General features: G+C 40.1%; 1 protein-coding gene across 8 annotated transcripts in view; it reads left to right on the top strand.

The window, feature by feature from the left end:
- Nucleotides 1-18,779, top strand: part of RPAP1 (RNA polymerase II associated protein 1) — a 49,253-nt gene that overhangs the window by 20,819 nt on the left and 9,655 nt on the right. For all 8 annotated transcript variants that reach the window (XR_004357543.1, XM_032690495.1, XM_032690498.1 and 5 more), the window contains 12 exons: nt 647-853; nt 4,295-4,410; nt 4,665-4,763; nt 5,218-5,319; nt 6,120-6,287; nt 8,577-8,759; nt 10,489-10,623; nt 10,801-10,980; nt 12,950-13,107; nt 14,439-14,618; nt 15,398-15,599; nt 17,506-17,615. Coding sequence is in view for 7 of the 8 variants with exons in the window: in XM_032690495.1 (XP_032546386.1) it covers nt 647-853; nt 4,295-4,410; nt 4,665-4,763; nt 5,218-5,319; nt 6,120-6,287; nt 8,577-8,759; nt 10,489-10,623; nt 10,801-10,980; nt 12,950-13,107; nt 14,439-14,618; nt 15,398-15,599; nt 17,506-17,615 (1,840 nt within the window). In the remaining variant the exon portion in view is untranslated. The remainder of the gene's footprint in view (nt 1-646; nt 854-4,294; nt 4,411-4,664; nt 4,764-5,217; nt 5,320-6,119; nt 6,288-8,576; nt 8,760-10,488; nt 10,624-10,800; nt 10,981-12,949; nt 13,108-14,438; nt 14,619-15,397; nt 15,600-17,505; nt 17,616-18,779) is intronic.

Here is an 18,779-nt window from a genome sequence, read left to right as displayed (position 1 = left end):
AAGCATGAAGAGAATGGCCATGTCTGTTTTCTGAATGTTGTCAGATGATAATTGACTCTCAGGATGAGGAGTCAGTTCAGAACAAACAAGGTCTCCTTCTTGTAATATAGTATCTAGACTATGAACTGCAGCTCTAGTGCAATTGAATAAAGAGCAGGTAATTCTTTTTGTGATGTCTGTCCTGTGTATTCCTGTAGTGTTCAGATTGATACCACTGAGTGGTCTTCAGGCAGGGTAACTGAACTGTCAGACCTGGGTCCCTCTTGTAATTAACAGACCAGAATTCTCTCCACAATGAATAGTCTTGTTTGGATGTGCCTTTTCAGTGTCAGGGATAGGGGAAAGAAAAAATTATCTCTTTATTTGTAAGCTGAGAAAATAACTAGAATTTTTGTAGTTGCTTTACCTTGAAAGAGATTTGTCAGTTCTTTCTCTGGTGTCTCCTCACCCGTCAGTTGCACCCAGCTTATGTGCCTAAGAGGTCTTAAAGCAGTGAAATGCCTCAGTTTGAAAAGAAGTGACAATTGGTGCAGAAGAAGAGGGCATGTGGAAAAGACTGGAACATAAATAGCAGGAGCCATAGGCATATGAAGTATTTTGAGACTTTCTGTCACATCTCTGTCTGTCTCTTTGTCAATACTTGCAGATCCCAGTTTAGTTGCTTTCTTAAAGTCACAACGTGGTAACAATGAAGGCCAGAAAAAAGAGTTAAAAATGGAACAGAACAGACCAGAGGAGTTCATGGAATCTCTGCCCATGGCTCAGCATGGTGTAAGATCATCTCTTTCCATGCAGGAGTTGGGACTGGAAGAATCTGTAAGAAAGGAAGAAAATGTGAAGGTAGAAATCACAGGTAAGAAACAAAGTGCATGTTGTTAATTTTCTGAACGTAAATGTTAGGTTTGTGTGGTGTTTGTATGTCAATCCATATTGATTGATGGGCTTCACAGATTAGGAAGGTGACACACTATGTAATAGAGCTGAGCTATTCAATGGGAGATCTTGCTTTGTTGTTGAAATTTGTTCTGAGGCCTCTGGATGAAAAATGTAGTTTAAACTTGGCATTGTTACTCTTCTGTTCCGTTGTGTGAACGAGGAGACAGGAGAGTGTAAGTAGTGAGATTCAGCTGCTGCTTGAATAATTTCTTTTAACTGGAACTGACTGGGGACAAGAGGGTGGTGGGTAGGTAAGAGTTAGTGATTTGCTCACAGGATAGCATGGAGATGATGGTCTCACTTCAGGGAAATTGCTTATATAGAGCATGGATCTCTTAGCATGACACTGCTCCTGATGGACCCACTCTGTGATTTGTGTCTCAGAGCCCAGACAGTGATTTCCACAGGATACAGTTCTTTTCTTTGTGCTGTGAATGGAGTGGGAAGTATTAAGGTGTAGAGTGTTGTTCTGCTTTTTGTGAAGAATGCTACAGAGCTCTTGCCTCTTATGATAGAACTCTTTAATGCTCAATATATACCTCTATGAGGAGAAAGCTGCTTTAGCAGCAGCAACAAGAGCAACCCATACATTTTCATGGCAGAGAAAGTAAGAGTTTTCTCCTTAAGCTTCTGCTTTTATTTCCTCATGCTTTTTTTTTCTTTAGCAATTTCTTTTTCTCTGTGGTGATTTTTAGGCTCCCATTCTCATTTTCTTCACACTTTTGTTCATAGTATGTTTCTCCCACAATTTCATGTCAATTTTTGGCTGTCTCCATCTCCTCTGATCCTCTCTTCCAATGCATTCTTTGTATTCCAGTAACATGCAGACTATTGAAGAAGTCTCTGAATCAGCCCTGGATTTCATCTTGATGTTTGCAAGAGATAACAACCATTTATCATTTTCTTGCTGAGAAGGATGAGTCTGTGAGTGTATGTGTGTACATGTGCAGGAGAAATAAAGCTAATTAACCTCTTTTTGATGAAAACACTTCACTGAACAGTCCTTTTGCTGTTTCTCCCCACGTTTTACTTTTCTACAAATCCATCTTAATCAAAAGGACTATTCTTAGTTCTTTTTTAGTTCCAAAACAATTGAGTGCACAAGTAGCACCAGGTTAAGTAAAATTCTTTTATTCACCTGGGAGCAGTAGAAGCACGTTGTTCAGCCTGTAATGGTGGAGTTCCATAGCGGTGCTCTTGGAAATAGCTCAGTGTTTAGAGCATTGTGTGCTGACATCTTTTGCTTCCTATAGAAGATTGCACAGGAAAAAAGAGGAGTTTTCCCAAGATATTTGAAATAACTAAGAAAGTGTGAGTGGAACACAGTTATAAAACCAAGGGAAGCCTTTACAGCACCTGAGTTTATGCCTGCAGCCCATCTTGGCCAACAGGAGATGTAAAAATTAATTTGACGTTATCACTTAATGTTGGGATTTTAGCATCTGTTCGTGCTCAGAAATAAACTCATCATGAATAACCCAGCTGGGTTATGCTGAATTTCCCCAGGGAGAGGATGATGACACAAAGCAATGGGATTGCTCAAAAGTCAAACCTACCTCTCTAATGAGATAAAAGGCTACTGTTTATTAGAAACAAGATGGTGAAGCCTTTATCCAGCAACTTGTAATCTTATGAAATGGAAAAGCAGATTCTGGCACTGAGACAAGAGGGGAAACAAAGCAGAAAGTGAAGAGGTTGGGTAGTAGCCTTTAATGTAACCCAGGTCTGAAAAAGTTCAGTGCAAATGTTGCATCCGTGCTGTCAGCTTGTGTTTTGCAAAGGGATTTCTCAGTAACAATCTGCTGATGCCTTGAAATATATATCCATCTTTTTTTGTTGACAAGATCATAATATTCAGGGCTGGTAGTAACATGCGTAATCCTGTTCACAGAATGACTTAACCCTATTAATTTGATGATTAATGGAGAAAACATTTTCTTAAATTACAAATGTCAATATATTTCATTTTTCTGCTGATTTTATTTCCTCTAGTTTTGCATCTACCACCCACAAACATTCTGCTTTCATACATTTCTGATGCTTTTTCCTTCTCTTCAATTAAAATGCGTGCTGAGCCTTTGGCTGAAATTCTGTAGAACAGCTTTCTGGCTGAGCAAGATAACTCTACTTGGTTCTTTGCCTGATCCAATACCACATTGATCATAATGGTGAAGCTTCATCCTATAGAGAATGAGCGCCCTTCATGAAAGTTTATCTGTTAATTGGAGCAAAGTAAAAGGTTAGGTTTCAGGCCAGTTATCAGCAGGAAAAGATCTGATGAAAGAAGAGCATCTCAGTGGGACTCATTGTTCCTTGCAAGAGAAGACGACAGCACTAGGATTAATAGCTGCAATGCAAATGAGCTCTGGGTAGCTCCAGCAGGAGTGGTGATGCTGCTTTTCATGCCCTTAGACTACCTGTTACTGTCTGTATGTGTGATTTCTTTTGAGACTTCTGAAAGACTTCTTAGCTCATCTCTTCTCATTCTGGTTTGGGATAATATCCTAGTAAAAAAGCATTACCTTTCCTAGCATTCAAATAACTTCCAATTACATCTCTCTAGTCCCTTCGCTTCTGACATTCTTCCACATGCTGATCTGTCTCTTTCCTAGGGCACCTCTTATGAAGTCAGGCATAAATGTCTTGTTTCTCAAATTCTTCTGATCAAAGCTCTTTATAAAGTTAAATTAGTAATTTCTTCCTTTGGTACTTGTATCTTTGACATTGTTGTTCAGTTGTCCAGTTTCCCCACCGAGCTGTGTCCCTGGCAAGCTGTGCAAATTTTCAGCTGTTTTGTTTCCCAGGCTGGTCTCCTCAAGCCTTTAGGGGCGATACCGAAGAGCAACATCATGAATGCAACAAAAGCACAAATAATAGTATTTGTGCTCTCTTCAGTGTATCTGGGCTGAAATCATACTGGCTTCCAATAATTTTCTTGGACTCTGCATTAATACTTTTGAATCATCTCACATCTCCCCTAACACTCCCCTCCTTGCATGATATTAGTTTGCTTTCTGAAAAGTAAGGCTGATATTATTTTTTCTGCACTAGTTCTGATAATTTTGCCTTATTTGTGTCCTGACTTCTGTTCAACTTCTCCTAAATTAGCTTTGTCGGTGAATTTCATTACAGTGCTGTTTACTTCCTTTTCTAGCTCTCATGAAAGATGAAAATAGCTTTAAACCTTTGATGTTTATGCATCAGACAACAGACAGTTTGAAAATGGTTTTGTTTTTATTTTATGTAATCCTATATTTGAAGCAGTCTTTAAGCTGAGTAGCTTGGCACAGGGGGAATAGTATTTTCTTCATCTCTATCCTAGAAAGTAAGACTGCCATTTCTTTCCGCCCACACAAAGATGATGATCTGCCTGTGAAGCCCAGGAAGGAATGGATTCACATGGACAATGTGGAGTTTGAGAAGCTAGAATGGATGAAAGATTTGCCCTCACCCCGGCAGAAGAAAACCAAAGAGGTTTGAAGGCAGAAACTGATACTTGCATGTTTGTGTCTGAATCATACTTCTCAGCAGTAACAGTTTTGAAGGCTTCAAAGACTAGTCCTCTGGCTACTCAGTCTGTAAATTTTTTAAAGAATTTTGGGCCTGATATGGGGTATTTTTGAACTGTCATCTTCCAGCAGTTGATGTGAAAAAATGGTATTTTAAGTGATGAATGGAGTGGACAGCAATAGAAATAATAGTTTTCTCCCTTCACCCATTTGTTGTAGGGAATGCAAGCTCGATTCAGTTTAAAAGGAGAATTGATTCCTGCAGATGCTGATTTGCCAACACATCTAGGCTTGCATCACCATGGAGAAGAGGCAGAGGTAGGTATAATATAGTAGAAAGGGTACAGCCGTTTCTGTTTTCTGTGTTTCATTTGGTAGATTCCTTTTGTGTCAAGACTTTTTAGTGACAAAAAAGAATCTTAGAAAAATGCAGATGAGTGATTTTTCTTTAGAAACAAACTCCTAGAGACAAGTTGAGTCTGCATACATTAACTGCTTTATGCCCAGAAAACTCTTTTAATGCTATTAAGATTCTGTGGTATTGGAAAAAGGTGCATGTACTTCCTTTTCTTAAGAGGTTCTGTATTCTCCTGTCACATCAATTATGAGAATCTCTTCTGCAATTGCCACAAAGTAGCAAACAACATTGCATTGCAGTTTTATCTTCTGTTATTCAGTCTTTTACAGTTAATCTTATTTTAAGAGGCCTGTTTTTACCTACAGCTGAGGGTTGGTTTTGGTTTCTTTGTTCTGTTTCTCCCCTGCCATTTAGAGAGCTGGTTATTCTCTCCAAGAACTCTTTCATTTGTCTCGCAGCCAAGTTACACAACAGAGGACACTGGCTCTACAGGTCCTAGGTCGTATTGTTCAAAAGGTAGGTCACTTTCTTTAGAAATTCTCCCCATAATTCCAATTTCTGATGTATCAGGGCCCAGATTCTCTAGTACTAGTTGTTTGCTTTCTGCACTTCAGTGGAGGTAAGCAAAGTCACCTACAAGGCATTCTTTTTCACCGAGGATCCTTACTGTAGAAAATCTAGTGTTGGGATATAACAAACTGAGATTGAGGTTTCTCTGAAGGGTTCCAGAGTGTTCTTCCAACAAGTTGTTCCAAGTGTTATTTGGCAGTAGTGCTGCAGCTTCAGTTCTTTTGTTGATTTGGACACAAGTTTGGTTTTTTTGGTGTTACTTTTGTGACAAACCTATTCTTGGCATTGACCCTTTCACTCTGGTTGTCTGAGCCAGCTTCACAATGTGCATTTCCTGTAGGAGGTGAGAAAGAACCAAGCCTACTCATAGAGCAATGTGCCAATACCATAAAGCAAAATGAATACTTCTGTGCACGTTTCCACCTAACTCTTGAGGGAAGTGCTAACCTTCTACCTAATGGCATTGGAGACAGAGGAGAAGTAGCAGTGTTGTTTTGAGAAGGACAATGGGGCAGAACAGGGTGAAGTCAAAAGATGGGTTCAGATTTTAGAAAGAAAATATTCCTGCATTAAGGAACTGTAGTTGTGTGCCTCTGTAGACTGACAGGAGGATAAAATAAAGGAAAAAAACCTGCACACAGTTTAGCGGCTTTACAGTAGAAAAGGGAAGAGGCAAAGATGTGGAATGTTGAGATGTACCCAGCTGAGACAGCCTTAACCCTGGCTCTGTGTGACATACTTTTCAGGCCAGGGCTGGAGAGTTTGCTTCCTCCTTGAAAGGCAGCGTTCTGCGTCTGCTGCTTGATGCTGGGTTTCTCTTCTTGCTGCGCTTCTCTCTGGATGATACAGTGGATAATGTCATGGCAGCATCTGTTGGTGCTCTCCGGGCTCTACTGGTGTCCCTTGATGATGAGGTAAGACAATCAGTAAGTGCTTGGGTTTGATTTCAAACTGAGCTGTTCACAGGAATCAGAATGAGAAGACATGGTAAGTAGCTTGAACAAAGACTTACTGGACGGGTTAGCTTAATGGTGAAGAGAATATCATTCCTGTGCTTTGGGACACACACAGGAGTATGTTATCCCAGTTTGAGAGATTCAGGTATCTGTTTTTCCACCTGTTTGAATTAGCTCTGCCCCATGATTAAATTCCATGTGGGCTGCTGAGTTGAGTTTCTCTTTCTTTTGATATCTTTGCCATCTAGATCAGGCCACTACTAATGTATGTGTAGAATTTAGGTTTTTTAATATGGTCTCTTATGTAGTTGTTTTCTTATTTTATTGTTTTCCTGCTTCTTAACAGATGCTTTCCTTTATGCCTCATAATAATGCCATTTTCTTTTTCTCTCATTGTCCATTTTCTGCAGTTTTCATGTGCTTTTGTTCCCATGTTCTTTTGTAACACTGATACATACCTAATTTTGCCTTCTCATATGTTTACTTTCTTCTTGATGCTTTTTCACCTGGTAGAAGGTTGAGACTTCTTTTAGATGTTCAGAGCTAGTCGAGACCCTCCAGTAGCAAGATTAAAATGTATTCCTGGTTGGACAGAAGCAGTCTGTTATAGGCAAAGCATGCTGTGGGCTCTGTTGCAAGTTCCTTCCTTGAGAGCTGCTCCTATGTCTGACTGCAGAGGGGCTGGTGACAGACAAGAGTGGGTAGAAGCTCCCTGCAATTTTACCAGGCCTGTAGAGCTATCCCTAGTGGGAGGCAATAGAAATGAAGATAGCTTTCTCCACATGTTGCTCCTTTTCTAAGCTGTGAGCCTAATGGAGTTCTGCTAGATGAGTCCTGCCCACCCATGGTAGGTAATTAGTGCTATAAATCAGCTTCTTATTGTGTTTTTCTTTCTTCTGATACTACTCTGGTTTATAACTGTCTGCAGTGCTCTGATTTTCAGATCAAAGCCTGTGGCGTGATGTCTTGTGTGAGCCAGAAATGCTAACTTGGTGCCAGAAGCAGCACTGTGGGTGCTCTGTCAGTATGTTTTCTAACTTGGAGAGTCCTTGCTAGAGTCTTGTGTTGCTGAATTTCAAAAGGTCTCTGAGAAAGGAGCAGAGCTGAAAGTCTGGCATTCTGCTCCAGGATTTGTAAGACAAGTAGGATTTATCTGCACTATAAACACAGAAGATCAACACACATAAAAATCAGTCTGAAGGTTTTGTTCATCCATCAACAGTCCTGAGAAGGAGGCAACTTGCTTTTTTTTTCCTTTGAAGATCCAGCTATTTTTTCCTATGTTTTTTCTTCTCTCGGTGTAAGGAAGACAATAGTCCCAAACTGTATTCCAAATGGACTCATAGCTTCATCCCCTAAAGTCAGGCCTCTTCTGACCATGTCATTCACTCACAATCTTTAGTTAATCTTGCTTTTCTTTCCTTTTTTTTAATGTCTGATAATAACTTATGCTTCCTTGTTACTTGGCAGTTGAAGTCTACCACTTCTTTTCTGACTAATATGGTAGTTATTTCTGATTATGGGTTCAGGAAGTGGAATTTTAAAGCAGTTAATTAAGCAGTGCAAGTACTTGATCTGTTATATTCTAAAACATTTTGGAGGAAGCAAGTCTGTTATGGAAACAATCCCCTCTGAAGAGTTGGAAGCTCTCTTGTTGTGCTGTTGCTGTAGAACTTGAGAGGACCTGGCACTGTCATTAGCTGTGAACAAAAAAAAGGGTTTTTTCTGTTTGCTGAAGCTCGAGGTGTTCAAAGAAAAGCCAAACACATGTGAACAAATACACTAGGTAGTCTTTATTTTATCATAACAATTTTTACGTGATATTTCTGTATTATTTGTGACCTAAGTTCCACAGAGGTGCAGAAATGGCAATAGAGCCAATAAACGTTAAATTTCATTTGAACTTCTAGAGCCTTGGTGGTTTGATCATTTATTTATTTATTTAATATCCTAAATGTGTTCCAGTTAAGCTAAATTTCTGTTACCTGTGTAGTGAATTTAATTCATGTCACAGTAATTACTTTTCATAGTTTCCCAAGTGTGTGTGTATGAGGTTAAAATCACTTCCCTGAAAAAGCATTGCTTTCTACTTGTATATGTTTAGAATATCCTTTATTATGTTCCTGTTTTCCTGGGCTTAGGTAGGAATCAATAAAGCATTCCATAATGAAAAGCATCTTTGAAAATTTTTTGTCTTTCATGATTTCTTTGGGAGAATTTTTTTATATGCTTTTACTCTCCTTATAGAAATATCTTGATTGGACTTTCTCATGGTACCAAGGGATGGCTACATTCCCCTTTGTCCCCAACAATGACGAGGAAGAAGAGGAGGAAGAGGAAGAATTAAATGGAACAGAGAAATCTCAAGATAAAAAGTTAAAGGATGAAAACAAGCCAGATCCAGATGTGGCCCGATATGATGTTGTAAAGGTAAGCACAGTGTTAGACCTGAAATCATTTTAGGAAAATAGCACACACAACACTGTGCTGAGCCTATTGAAACATCTACCTTTCTGTGCATCCTGGACAAGAACATTCTGAACAAGAATTGGAACTCTTCCCTGGCTGTTGGTTGTTATGTTTCTGTCATGTATTACCAGGAGGATGATTTTATTCATCTCTAAAAATGTTGAGACTTGACTTGTGTGATTTCAGTATCTTTAATATCTCTTAACTTCCTCAAGGAAAATCAACAACAAGCACACTGATGACTTTGTAGGACTTGCTGAAAGGCTGCATACAGAAGTGACTTTCAAGCTCACTTACTTGAGCTAAAAGTGAAGAGGTTTCAACCGTTATTAAAATGGTTTTTGTAAAGTTGAGCAAGAATTTTACAGCTAGATAGTTCAGACCAAGTAGATTTGTACAATGATATTCTTTTTTTATTTGACATTAGGTGGTTACTTACTGTTTCCCCAAATTTCATTCCTCATATTTGTGTTTCTCGTATTAAGAGTTTTACAGCATTTGTAAGGAATCCCTCCCACATTTGAAGCCTAATCCCATATTTTTGATACAAGATCTAAAAATTTTTGTTATCTCAAATTCAGTCTTGGTCAAGCTGATGCAACTCTCTTGCCTGCTGCAGTCATTAAAACCTGTGATCACATCAGTTAGTCCTTTTGCTTGAGCACTTGGTTTAAAAGCATCACTGGGTGAATGAATTACTGTACTTGGGCATCTGCTGTTGTTTAGAAGCTTTATGATTTCGGATGTGTTCTACTAGGTGTGTGAAACTGTTTAAAAAACTTAACAAAAGAGTTTTAGGTAGAATTGAGATCAGTTTGTGATTCTGGAAACAGTTGCATGGTTCAGCATAATGGATTTTAACTTGTTCCAAGTGATCTGAACTCAGAAGGTATTTGGGATAAAATTCCCCACTGTTCCTATTGTTGTGAAATTGATTTCACACCTGCAAATTGGCTGTTACAACCCAATTATTCCATGCAGTTGGGAAAGGAGTATTTAAACTAGCTGCTGAACTTGGTCAGGCCTAGAACTGCAACTTGCTTGGCTGCAACTTTTAAAAAGTAACGGTACTAGAAATTAGGGGTGTTATAGATTTGCCTTTTTGCAGAATCAGGAATGCATAACGCTGTTAAGTAAACTGAAGATTTGTTTCCTGGCACTGTCACTGGTCATGGTCTTCTACTCAGTGAACCATAAATAAAGAATCACATCATCTCTATACATCTCTTTTTCTACTGCAAAATAGGAATTCGTGTCTGTTCTCTGCTTCTGTCAACTTTCTCTGACGTGGCAGGTACTATCAGACAAAGTGCTGCGCTAGGTGGATGTGGTGAAAATGATTCAAGGAGCATGAGAACTCTTTTCAGCAACAATAGGTTTTAATGGTCCTCTATAGGGAAGATTATTTTCTTATTCCCTGTCACTTGTGTTTTATATTCTGGAAAACACAAATACCCAAACCCCACCAATGGTCTGATTCAGAACAGAAGTTCAGTTGTTCCTGCTCTCTTGAGGTAACGCTTGCCAGCGTACTTGAAAATCCCCAGAACCTTATTTCTTTGTTTCCCCACTGCTAATTTTAAAACCATCTCTGCAGAAGATGTAATTGAATCTGCTTTTGTCTTCCAGCAACTGAAGTGCAGAGAGAAATCAGAGTATAATGGATTTATTTTTTTTAAACACCCTTCAGGGACTTTTAAAGACGCGGATCCAGCACCGGCTGAGGTACATCCTGGAGGTGGTGCGACCTGTTCCAACGGTAGTCCTGGATATACTGCACATCCTCACCCACATAGCAAGGCACTCCTCTGAAGCATGTAGCCAGGTAAGTCTCCCATTGTACAGGAGCTTGGGAATGATAGAGAAGGGTTTGAAAAAGGAAGGAAGAAACAGGCAAAGTTATGGCAAGGATGTTAGACAACTTGTCTGTTTTGCATGTCTTCTGCTTGCCTACATAACTGCTTACCTTCGGTTATTTGCGCTGCCTGCTGTTTCTCTGCAGCTGCTTGACTGTCCTCGGTTGATTGAGGCCATTGTCAGGGAATTTCTCCCTACTCAGTGGGATCCCCAAGTGGCCGAACCAGGATTTTTACTTACCAGTCTCCATGGAGTTGCTTGTGCCAGTGCTATGAAGTTCATCAGAGTGTTGGCATCTGGAGGCCGAAATGCAACAGCCAGGCTGGTGAGTGGTTCTCAGAAGAGCTTTTGTGATTGTAAAGGCCTTTGCTGTCTATGCCTTACTTTTGCAGTAAAGAAAGAAGTTTATTTAGAGGTGACTCTGAGCTGAAGCTGAAATAATAATTGTGAAGAAAATGCATCAGTGTGTTTTGAAAGATTTGTCAATGGTGTGATAATAATGGTGATTCTGCTGTACACCAGCAGAAGAACTTCAAGCTTTTCTCTGCTTTTTTTATGTAGTGAAGTTATGCAAAATCATGGAACACAGTATGGTGATGCTGACCAGTAGCAGATGTTTAGAGCACACATTGGTGTGTGATGCTCTGTACTCTCCCATGTTCCAGTGATAGGTAGCATAGGACTGTATAAGCCAGAGACTTAATCACTGTCCCTGTGTTTTACAACCCTGGTTGAATTTTTCTGCCATTAATTTGTCTTAATAACTCTGAGGTCATTTATCAGTATTTTCAACTCCTCTGAACAAGTTCTGGAGAGGTTTTCCACTTCAGAGATAATTGCATTCACTCATATAGGTTGTCATGCTGGTGCTATAAATGCATAAAATCTACTAAGAGTAGCACCCACTACAGTGCAAAGAGCACTTCTTCGGGTTTTTGGTTCAGTTTTGTTAACACCATCTAACAAATTGTTAGCCAGGAAATTGCTAATATCAACAGAAGAACACCAGTCTGTGCTGTAAAATATGGAGAATAATGTGCTGCTGATGGATAGTGCCATATTTAAAGGCTGTAAGTTGTGATAGGAACGTATTAGAATAAAATTCAGATAGTTTTCCACTTCAGGCTTTGTGTACTCCAGATGTTTCAAGGCATGCAAAAACTGCTTACAGGGTTCCTGACACTCAGGCTTTGGTTCTGTTGCACTCTTCTGTGGTTTTTTACACGTGCTTAAACATGGGAACGGAAGATAATACAAACTAAAGCTTCAATGTAGGAATTTATTTTAGCTAACAGCAAAGTTCTTCCATCTTCCTCCTGGAAGTAAAATTGACTTTGTCCTCTGTTCTGTAGGAGGAGTGTCAGAATTCATAGTCTGACTCATCAGGTCCTTTGCTTTCTTGTTGGTGTGCATTGATTGCCCTACAAGATGTCTCTAAAGCATTTGAGTTTTAAATCATTTGTATGTCCTTGTGCTGTGAAAAAGACATTGTTACCTCATTTGTTTAGACAGAGCACACACAAGCTTTTGTATGTGTGGGAGGAGGAAAGAGAAGCTCTTTTTTGTGGTTAAGTAAAAATACCCAGTTGTAGGGGAGGATAAAAATTATTTCTAGAGAACTGCAAATGAGTCATGTCATGCTTAATTCAATACTAAAATAAGCTCAGAACATTTCTAAGGCATCAACATTCTATAACTTTTTGAAAGTAATAGGCAGGAGGTACACTCTTCTTATAAAATAAACACAGAATCATAGAAAGATTTAGAACCTCTGAATGGCATTTAGTGTGACCTCCCAAAAAGAATGTCTGCATCAGTTCAGTACTTTTGTATACAGTATTTTTCATAAGGTATATTTTTACATGTAATATCGACTAATGGAGTTCTATTTAAGACTATTTTAAAGAGTGATAGTTATGTATTTTTTTAAAAATCCGTTTAATGCTGCAGAGAGCATCTAAAACAAGAGTGTGCGTGGGCTAGATAAACCTCCATGAGAAATGATTTTAGGTGTAGTTGATTTGTGTTAGGAATGGTTTAGGTACCCCTAGGCATCCCTTCCGGGAATACTTCTCTGTTAATAGCCATTGACAATTTACTAATCCTTTGTACTATGCTCCTTAAGATTACACAAAATACAGACAGATTTGAAGAGAGGAGTTTAGAGTGGGCTGAACTGAAATCTGCAGCTCTTTTTGTGTGTCAGAGTAATGAGGTAATGATGCATGAAACTGATGTGCCTTATCGCTTTATCTTTTTTCTTGTTTGTTCTTTTTTGTTCATTTGTTTTACAGCTTAACAAATTTGAAATGAAAAGTCGGTTAAGTCGATTTATAGCTGAAGACCCTCTGGATCTGCTTCTGCCAAGGGAAGAAGCCATAAGGCTAAGCACGGAAGCCTTCCGGTTTTGGGCTGTGGCTGCTGGTTATGGACAGGCCTGTGATCTCTACAGGTACAGCCCAAAGCTGGAGAAATGGGGGTGGAGGGCAGACTGGAGAAAATGGACATCCCGTTCCAGAGGGACAAATAGAGGGCTCTCTAGGCTCAGTCTCTGTTTCCTTCAGAGTGTCTTCTCTGGCCTCCTGCAGTAAAACTCACAGTTTCTAAAGGTATTTGTGATGAGTATTGTCCTTTTCTGGTTGGTTTAAGCACTGGTACTTTGTTGTTTCTTTTCTATGCTATGGGAGACCACTGTAACTTTTTAGGGCTGCATCCTTTTCCCCTTGAAGGCATGAATAATCTATGCTTGTGTGACATCAAGACACACAATTTGCAGCACACCTAGGATTGAATCTGATTGATCTAAGGCAGTCTGTGGCAGCAGTCATCAGCTCGCATGCTGAGTGAAGCAGACTGATACAGTCAAACTGCACAATGCACTGACTTCAGTTCAGTACAAGTTCTTGTGCTTGACTGCCAAGGTCTGCACTGGGATGGGTCTGACCTAGGTCAAGTGTTGAATCTTCTTTCTGTAACTGCACTGAATTGGAAGTAGAGATATGGCCTTGGAGTTGGAAGCAAAGAGGTGGCTGTGGAGTTGCTCTGAAGAGGAGTAAAAGGAAGGTCAGTATTGAGTTTCAGAAGGGAGATTCTCATCCACAACAGCATTTTGTGTTCTCCAGCACAATCAGGTATATTAGTTAAAAAGAGTAAAAACTGTATATAGTATTTTAGCATTGTAAATGATGTTGACGAAAGAAACAGCGGAAGATTCCTTAAAGCTGTAAGATTATAACTGTGGATACTGTGGATGAGAACTTGAGAACTATTCCCTTGCAAGAATAGTTTTTCCAAGAGATAATCAGAGTGCTTAGAGACAGAGTATTAGGTAGGTCCCATTCACATGAATTTGGAATGGCAATATTCTTCCTTTGTCATCTTTTTTCCATGTCTGCTTATTTTCATTATTGTGGTGGCGGTGATGATTCTCGTAATGTCATTTTAGCAATCTTTATAAATATGTGATGGGAGAGTGTAAAAGAGATAGAACCAGGTTCTTCCAGTGGTATGAAGTGAAAGTACAAGAAGCAATGGGCACGAATGGAAATACAGGAAACTTCACTGAAGTGTAAGAAAAATTTTTTTACTATAAAGGCAATCAAACACTGGAGCATGTTGCAGAGCAAGATTGTGAACTCTCCATCCTTGAAAATATTCAAAATCCAACTGGACATATCCCTGGGCAATCTTGGTCTAGCTGACCTCACTTGAACAGGGAGTTGAAGTACAGATGGTCTCCAGAGACCCTTTCTAACCTCATCTGTTCTATGATTCATACTACAGTGATCTCTACCCTGTGCTGGTGAGGATACTGCAGTCCCTGCCCGAGTTGCTCAGCACTTGCACTGGTAGGAGCCCTATGGTTGAGCTGTCTGTCCAGCGAGCTGCGGCAGTAGTTACTCTGTTGATACATGTGACGCAGACAGCAGGCTACACGGCAGAGCTGCAGGCCAAGCTGAGCAGGTAGGCGCTCTCTGCCAGTTCTGTGCATCTGAGTAGTTGGCATCCTGTCTTCCCTTTCTTTGGTTTGGAGACCCAGCTATCGCCTTTTTCCCCCTTTCATTTGCAATGGTTTCCTGTCCCACCATATCCTTGCATGGTGGAGTAATATCCTCTTGTATTCCCTCTGACACGAGGTCAGAAGCAGTATCTAGTCTGATAGCTGTATGTCTGCTGGCCTGGTAAGAGGCAGGAGTCAAAATCTGTATTCAACTATGGGGCAGATGGACAGTGTTAGCCAAATGCCCTGCTGAAAGGAGCTAGAAGGCTCCTTTGACCTTCCTTTTGGGGTAGAGAAAATAACCTCCCTGAGATATGGAGGAAAGAACCTCTCTGCGGAGACCAAGAGGGGTCGGGATTAAGAGGTGGTTGGTTTTGATAGACATCAAAGCAGCAGGATTTGCTGAAGACACAGGTACTTCTTCTGGTGAAAAGGAAGAAACTCTTCAACTAAAGCTGAGTACTGAGATAGTGTGTCTGGTAAAGCTAGAGCACAGCTCAGGGGCATAGAAGTGCAGGAGAAGAAACTTCGGCTTTTATGTGTAGATCCTGCAATTTTTCCTTTCTGGCTAAATTGATTTGTTCTGGTCTTTGGGAATATGCAAAGACTTTTTTCCCCTAATCACTATTGTTGGATATGGCCTTCCAAGCTACATGGAATTGGTAACCTTTCTATTAAAACTGATGACAGTTGTTTCTGAGATGTATTTGCTATCCTGTGTCATTCTTCCATTGCGTTTCAGTAATAGCTCAGAAGATAGCGTACAGATTCCACCTCCTCCAGTAGCATGGAATCAAGTGTCAGGCTTACAGCCCTTCCTTGAGACAAGTCTGAAAAAAATCCTTCAGGAGATATCCCATACAGAAACTTGGCAAACTCTACAGCCTCTGACCACAGCTTGTGTGATCTACTTGGGAGTTTATTACAGTGCTTGCAGCCAACAGGTAAGGCCTGAAAATACAGTTTGTCTTCCCAGCTCACCAGCATTAGCTTGTGTGTTACCTAAAATACCTGAACTTAGAGGCAGTGCTGAAAAAGACAGAACTGTCTCTCTAGCTGAGAACTAGATTTTGTTTACCACAGCTTACATCTAGGCTGTGTGACATTCAGGGTCACATAAGTCTGCTAATCCTATACATTAGGAGTACCAAATATCCTTTCTTCTGTTGAGATCAGAGTCTCAGTCAAGGTATGTGGTAGTGCAGTGATTATTCTGATTTAATGTGGAGATCCAAAGTGTGAAGCAAATATGACCTAATTTAGCATGGCAGTCCTTTCTTCTGGCGGGATAAATCAAGCCATGCATTTTTGCATTTGCTTTAGTCTAAGAGTTTACATGTGGACACCTACCTGCACTCGTCTGGTTGGAAGATTGAACATTAGGGTCATACCATATGAACTTCGGATAGGAAACAATAAAAATAAATTTATTTGTTGCCCCACTGACATTCAAGGTCAAATTCTGTACAGTTACAGCTGTAGTATGTGACCATCTTTTAAAGTGAATTTTCTGAAGGTGACACATCAGTGTGACGCTGTTGAAGAATAATGTCTTGTGCTTTAGCTACCCTAAAGATTCATGATCTAAAAATAAATACAATTTTCCTCTCTGCTGCCCAACTGACGTGCCTGAGTTCTAACCTGGGAGAGCTTCCTTCAAGGTGCGGGGGTAATTTAGTGGCTGTAGTTATTCACACTTGTGCAAATCCTCTGAAACTTGACAAAAGCAACTGAGTTTATTAGTTGTGGCTGGGGTAGAAACTGCCTGTATTTCTCAAAGATGTCTTCAGTGCCCCAAAGGTTGGCAGTACCCTTCACATGCTATCACTGTGTCCTGGCATTAGAGAACCAGGACAACCAAGAGGTTAATACTCCTTTTTAACCTTTACAGATACCCAAGAGAGTGGCTGACTGAACAATTTCTTAAGTCCTTGAACTATAATGTGCTGGGTTGTTTAATTTTCACATAAAAGGAAGTTTAATCATCTACCTGTGGTTAGTTGATTAAAAAATAAAATTGCATGTGGCAATTTGAATAGATTAGTGCAAAAAAAAATCAACTTGTATAGTAACCAGATTAGTGTGTACTGAGACCTTCTTGGAATATTTTTGTTAAGCTACTAAGAACTAAGGTTAACATCTTCACAGAGGTTTTACTGATTTCTGAAGGGGGATTTCACCTGGGGGAAAATTGGATTTTATGTAATGGAAATGAATATTTCTGTATCACAAAGCAGCATTGTAATGAAGGAAAAGAGCATTAAAATTTGCCAGTGTGTTCCTTCAACCTGGAATATTGCTTACTAGGGTCAGAAGAATTTGGATGGTTCTCTAAAAGGCACAGTTCATCCTCTGTGCAGTGTTCATCCACAGTCATGCTTTGATGGGTAGGTCAATCATGCTTTTTGCAGTTGATTGGTTTTTTTAATTTTTTTTTTTGGAGACCCTTGTGTGCCACTCTAATTTCTCAAGGTAGTTCTGATTACCTTTGTGTGATCTTCAATTTAAATAGAAAGATGTAGATGGTATGAGGAGGGGACTTTAGCCAAGTTTTCTTTTAGGGAATCTTGATCCCATGGATCCCATACCTTGCTTCCAGTCAATTAAGAATCTCTGAGATGCATTTTAATACTTGAGTACGAGAACACCTTGGGGTGCCAGCTCTCAGCTTCCACACTATGAGCAGTGAGGCCAGCTCTAAGCTAGAGCAGTACCACTCTGTAGGTGATGTGGTCTGACCAAAAAAGAATAAACACAGAGAAAGCAATTAAACAAATCTATCTTTTTGTCCTCACTGGGAGACACTCATCATTCACCGTCTTTTCCTGTGTTTCTCCATGTCTTCTGCAGCCATCAGTCAATCCAATTGACTGCTTAGAGGAACTGGAACGTTTGACATCTCAGGTGCTGCAGCCCCTTCTCAGCCAGCCAGCCATACAGAGCATGTGGGACTTGCTCAGGTAAAACCATTTCACTGCTAAGGTGCTGTTGCCAGAAGCTAAGGGAGCCTCATTTCTACACTGTACTGTGTGACAATTCTCCCCCCTCCCATTTCTTTTGCCTCTACCTATGTGCCCCAGATGTGTGAATTAGAGCGCAGCAGGGCTCTACACACTGCTTTGTCTTCTTTCTCCTCACAGAAAAAGTGTGATGGCCACAGAAGTTCTTCAGTTCCTCCTTTTCTACCTCAGAGATGCTGCTGCATCTCTGTTTTACCATGTAGCTGTGTTTTTCATATCCATTTCAGATTATTTTAGTCACTCTTGGCTTTGATTTTGCTTTGGTTTCACTGCTTTTTTTAAAAAAACCCTAACATTAGTTGAGTCCCTCTTATGTGAGGGGGGGGGGGGTGTATGTGCATGTGCCATTCATGTGCTCTGTGTGATGCTATATATATAAAATATTTTTACTAGATTCACATCTTCAAGCTCCTGCAGAGCTTCACTAAGGCTTTGAAAACCCCTGTGGAAAAGTGAAAAGCCGCATACCGGGATAACATAAGCTCTGATTCTGGGAACAGTTAAGCACTGCAGATATTCTGTCTTTCTGCTGTAGAGGGAGCCTTTTTACTAGGCTGTGATCAATCCTCTGGACAGGAGAGTGGGAAATTAAAAGGCCTAGTAATCAGGGAGAAATCCATCTGCTTCTGAGAACATCTGATATAAGGGACACTTGAAATTTTTGGGTTTAAGTGGTATTTGAATAGTCACCAAACTGTTTGGCCCATGTTCTTTCATGACTGGAACCGATGTCTGAAGCTGTTGGCACCAAAGCTTCCAACAGGAGCACTCATTAGACTCTTTTCTGCCTGTCCTTGGGGTCTGAAAACAGTGGGTTGGGTCAGACTATAAAAACCCATCAGCAAGAATTCTCCTAGGCTGTTCTCAGCATTGGCTGGTGAAAATGAAGAGTAAATTAATCTCTGCCTGAATATTTTTACAATTTTGTCTAAACTTTCTGGGCAGATTAGGGCCAGGAGTTCAAGGTACTCTATGAGCTCCAGATGTGTTCACGCATCTCCTACATGTAATGCCAGTGGTAGAAAGAGCCATGCATTTAAGCAAACCGTTTTCTGTCACAGAGTAACAATATGGATTTTGACAGGGTTTTTCCTATTGCCCCAT

The sequence above is a fragment of the Chiroxiphia lanceolata genome, chromosome 6, assembly GCF_009829145.1.
Source record: "Chiroxiphia lanceolata isolate bChiLan1 chromosome 6, bChiLan1.pri, whole genome shotgun sequence".
Classification (NCBI taxonomy): Eukaryota; Metazoa; Chordata; class Aves; order Passeriformes; family Pipridae; genus Chiroxiphia; species Chiroxiphia lanceolata.
Note: the sequence above shows the minus strand (reverse complement) of the source record. Positions and strands in the feature narration are given on the sequence as shown.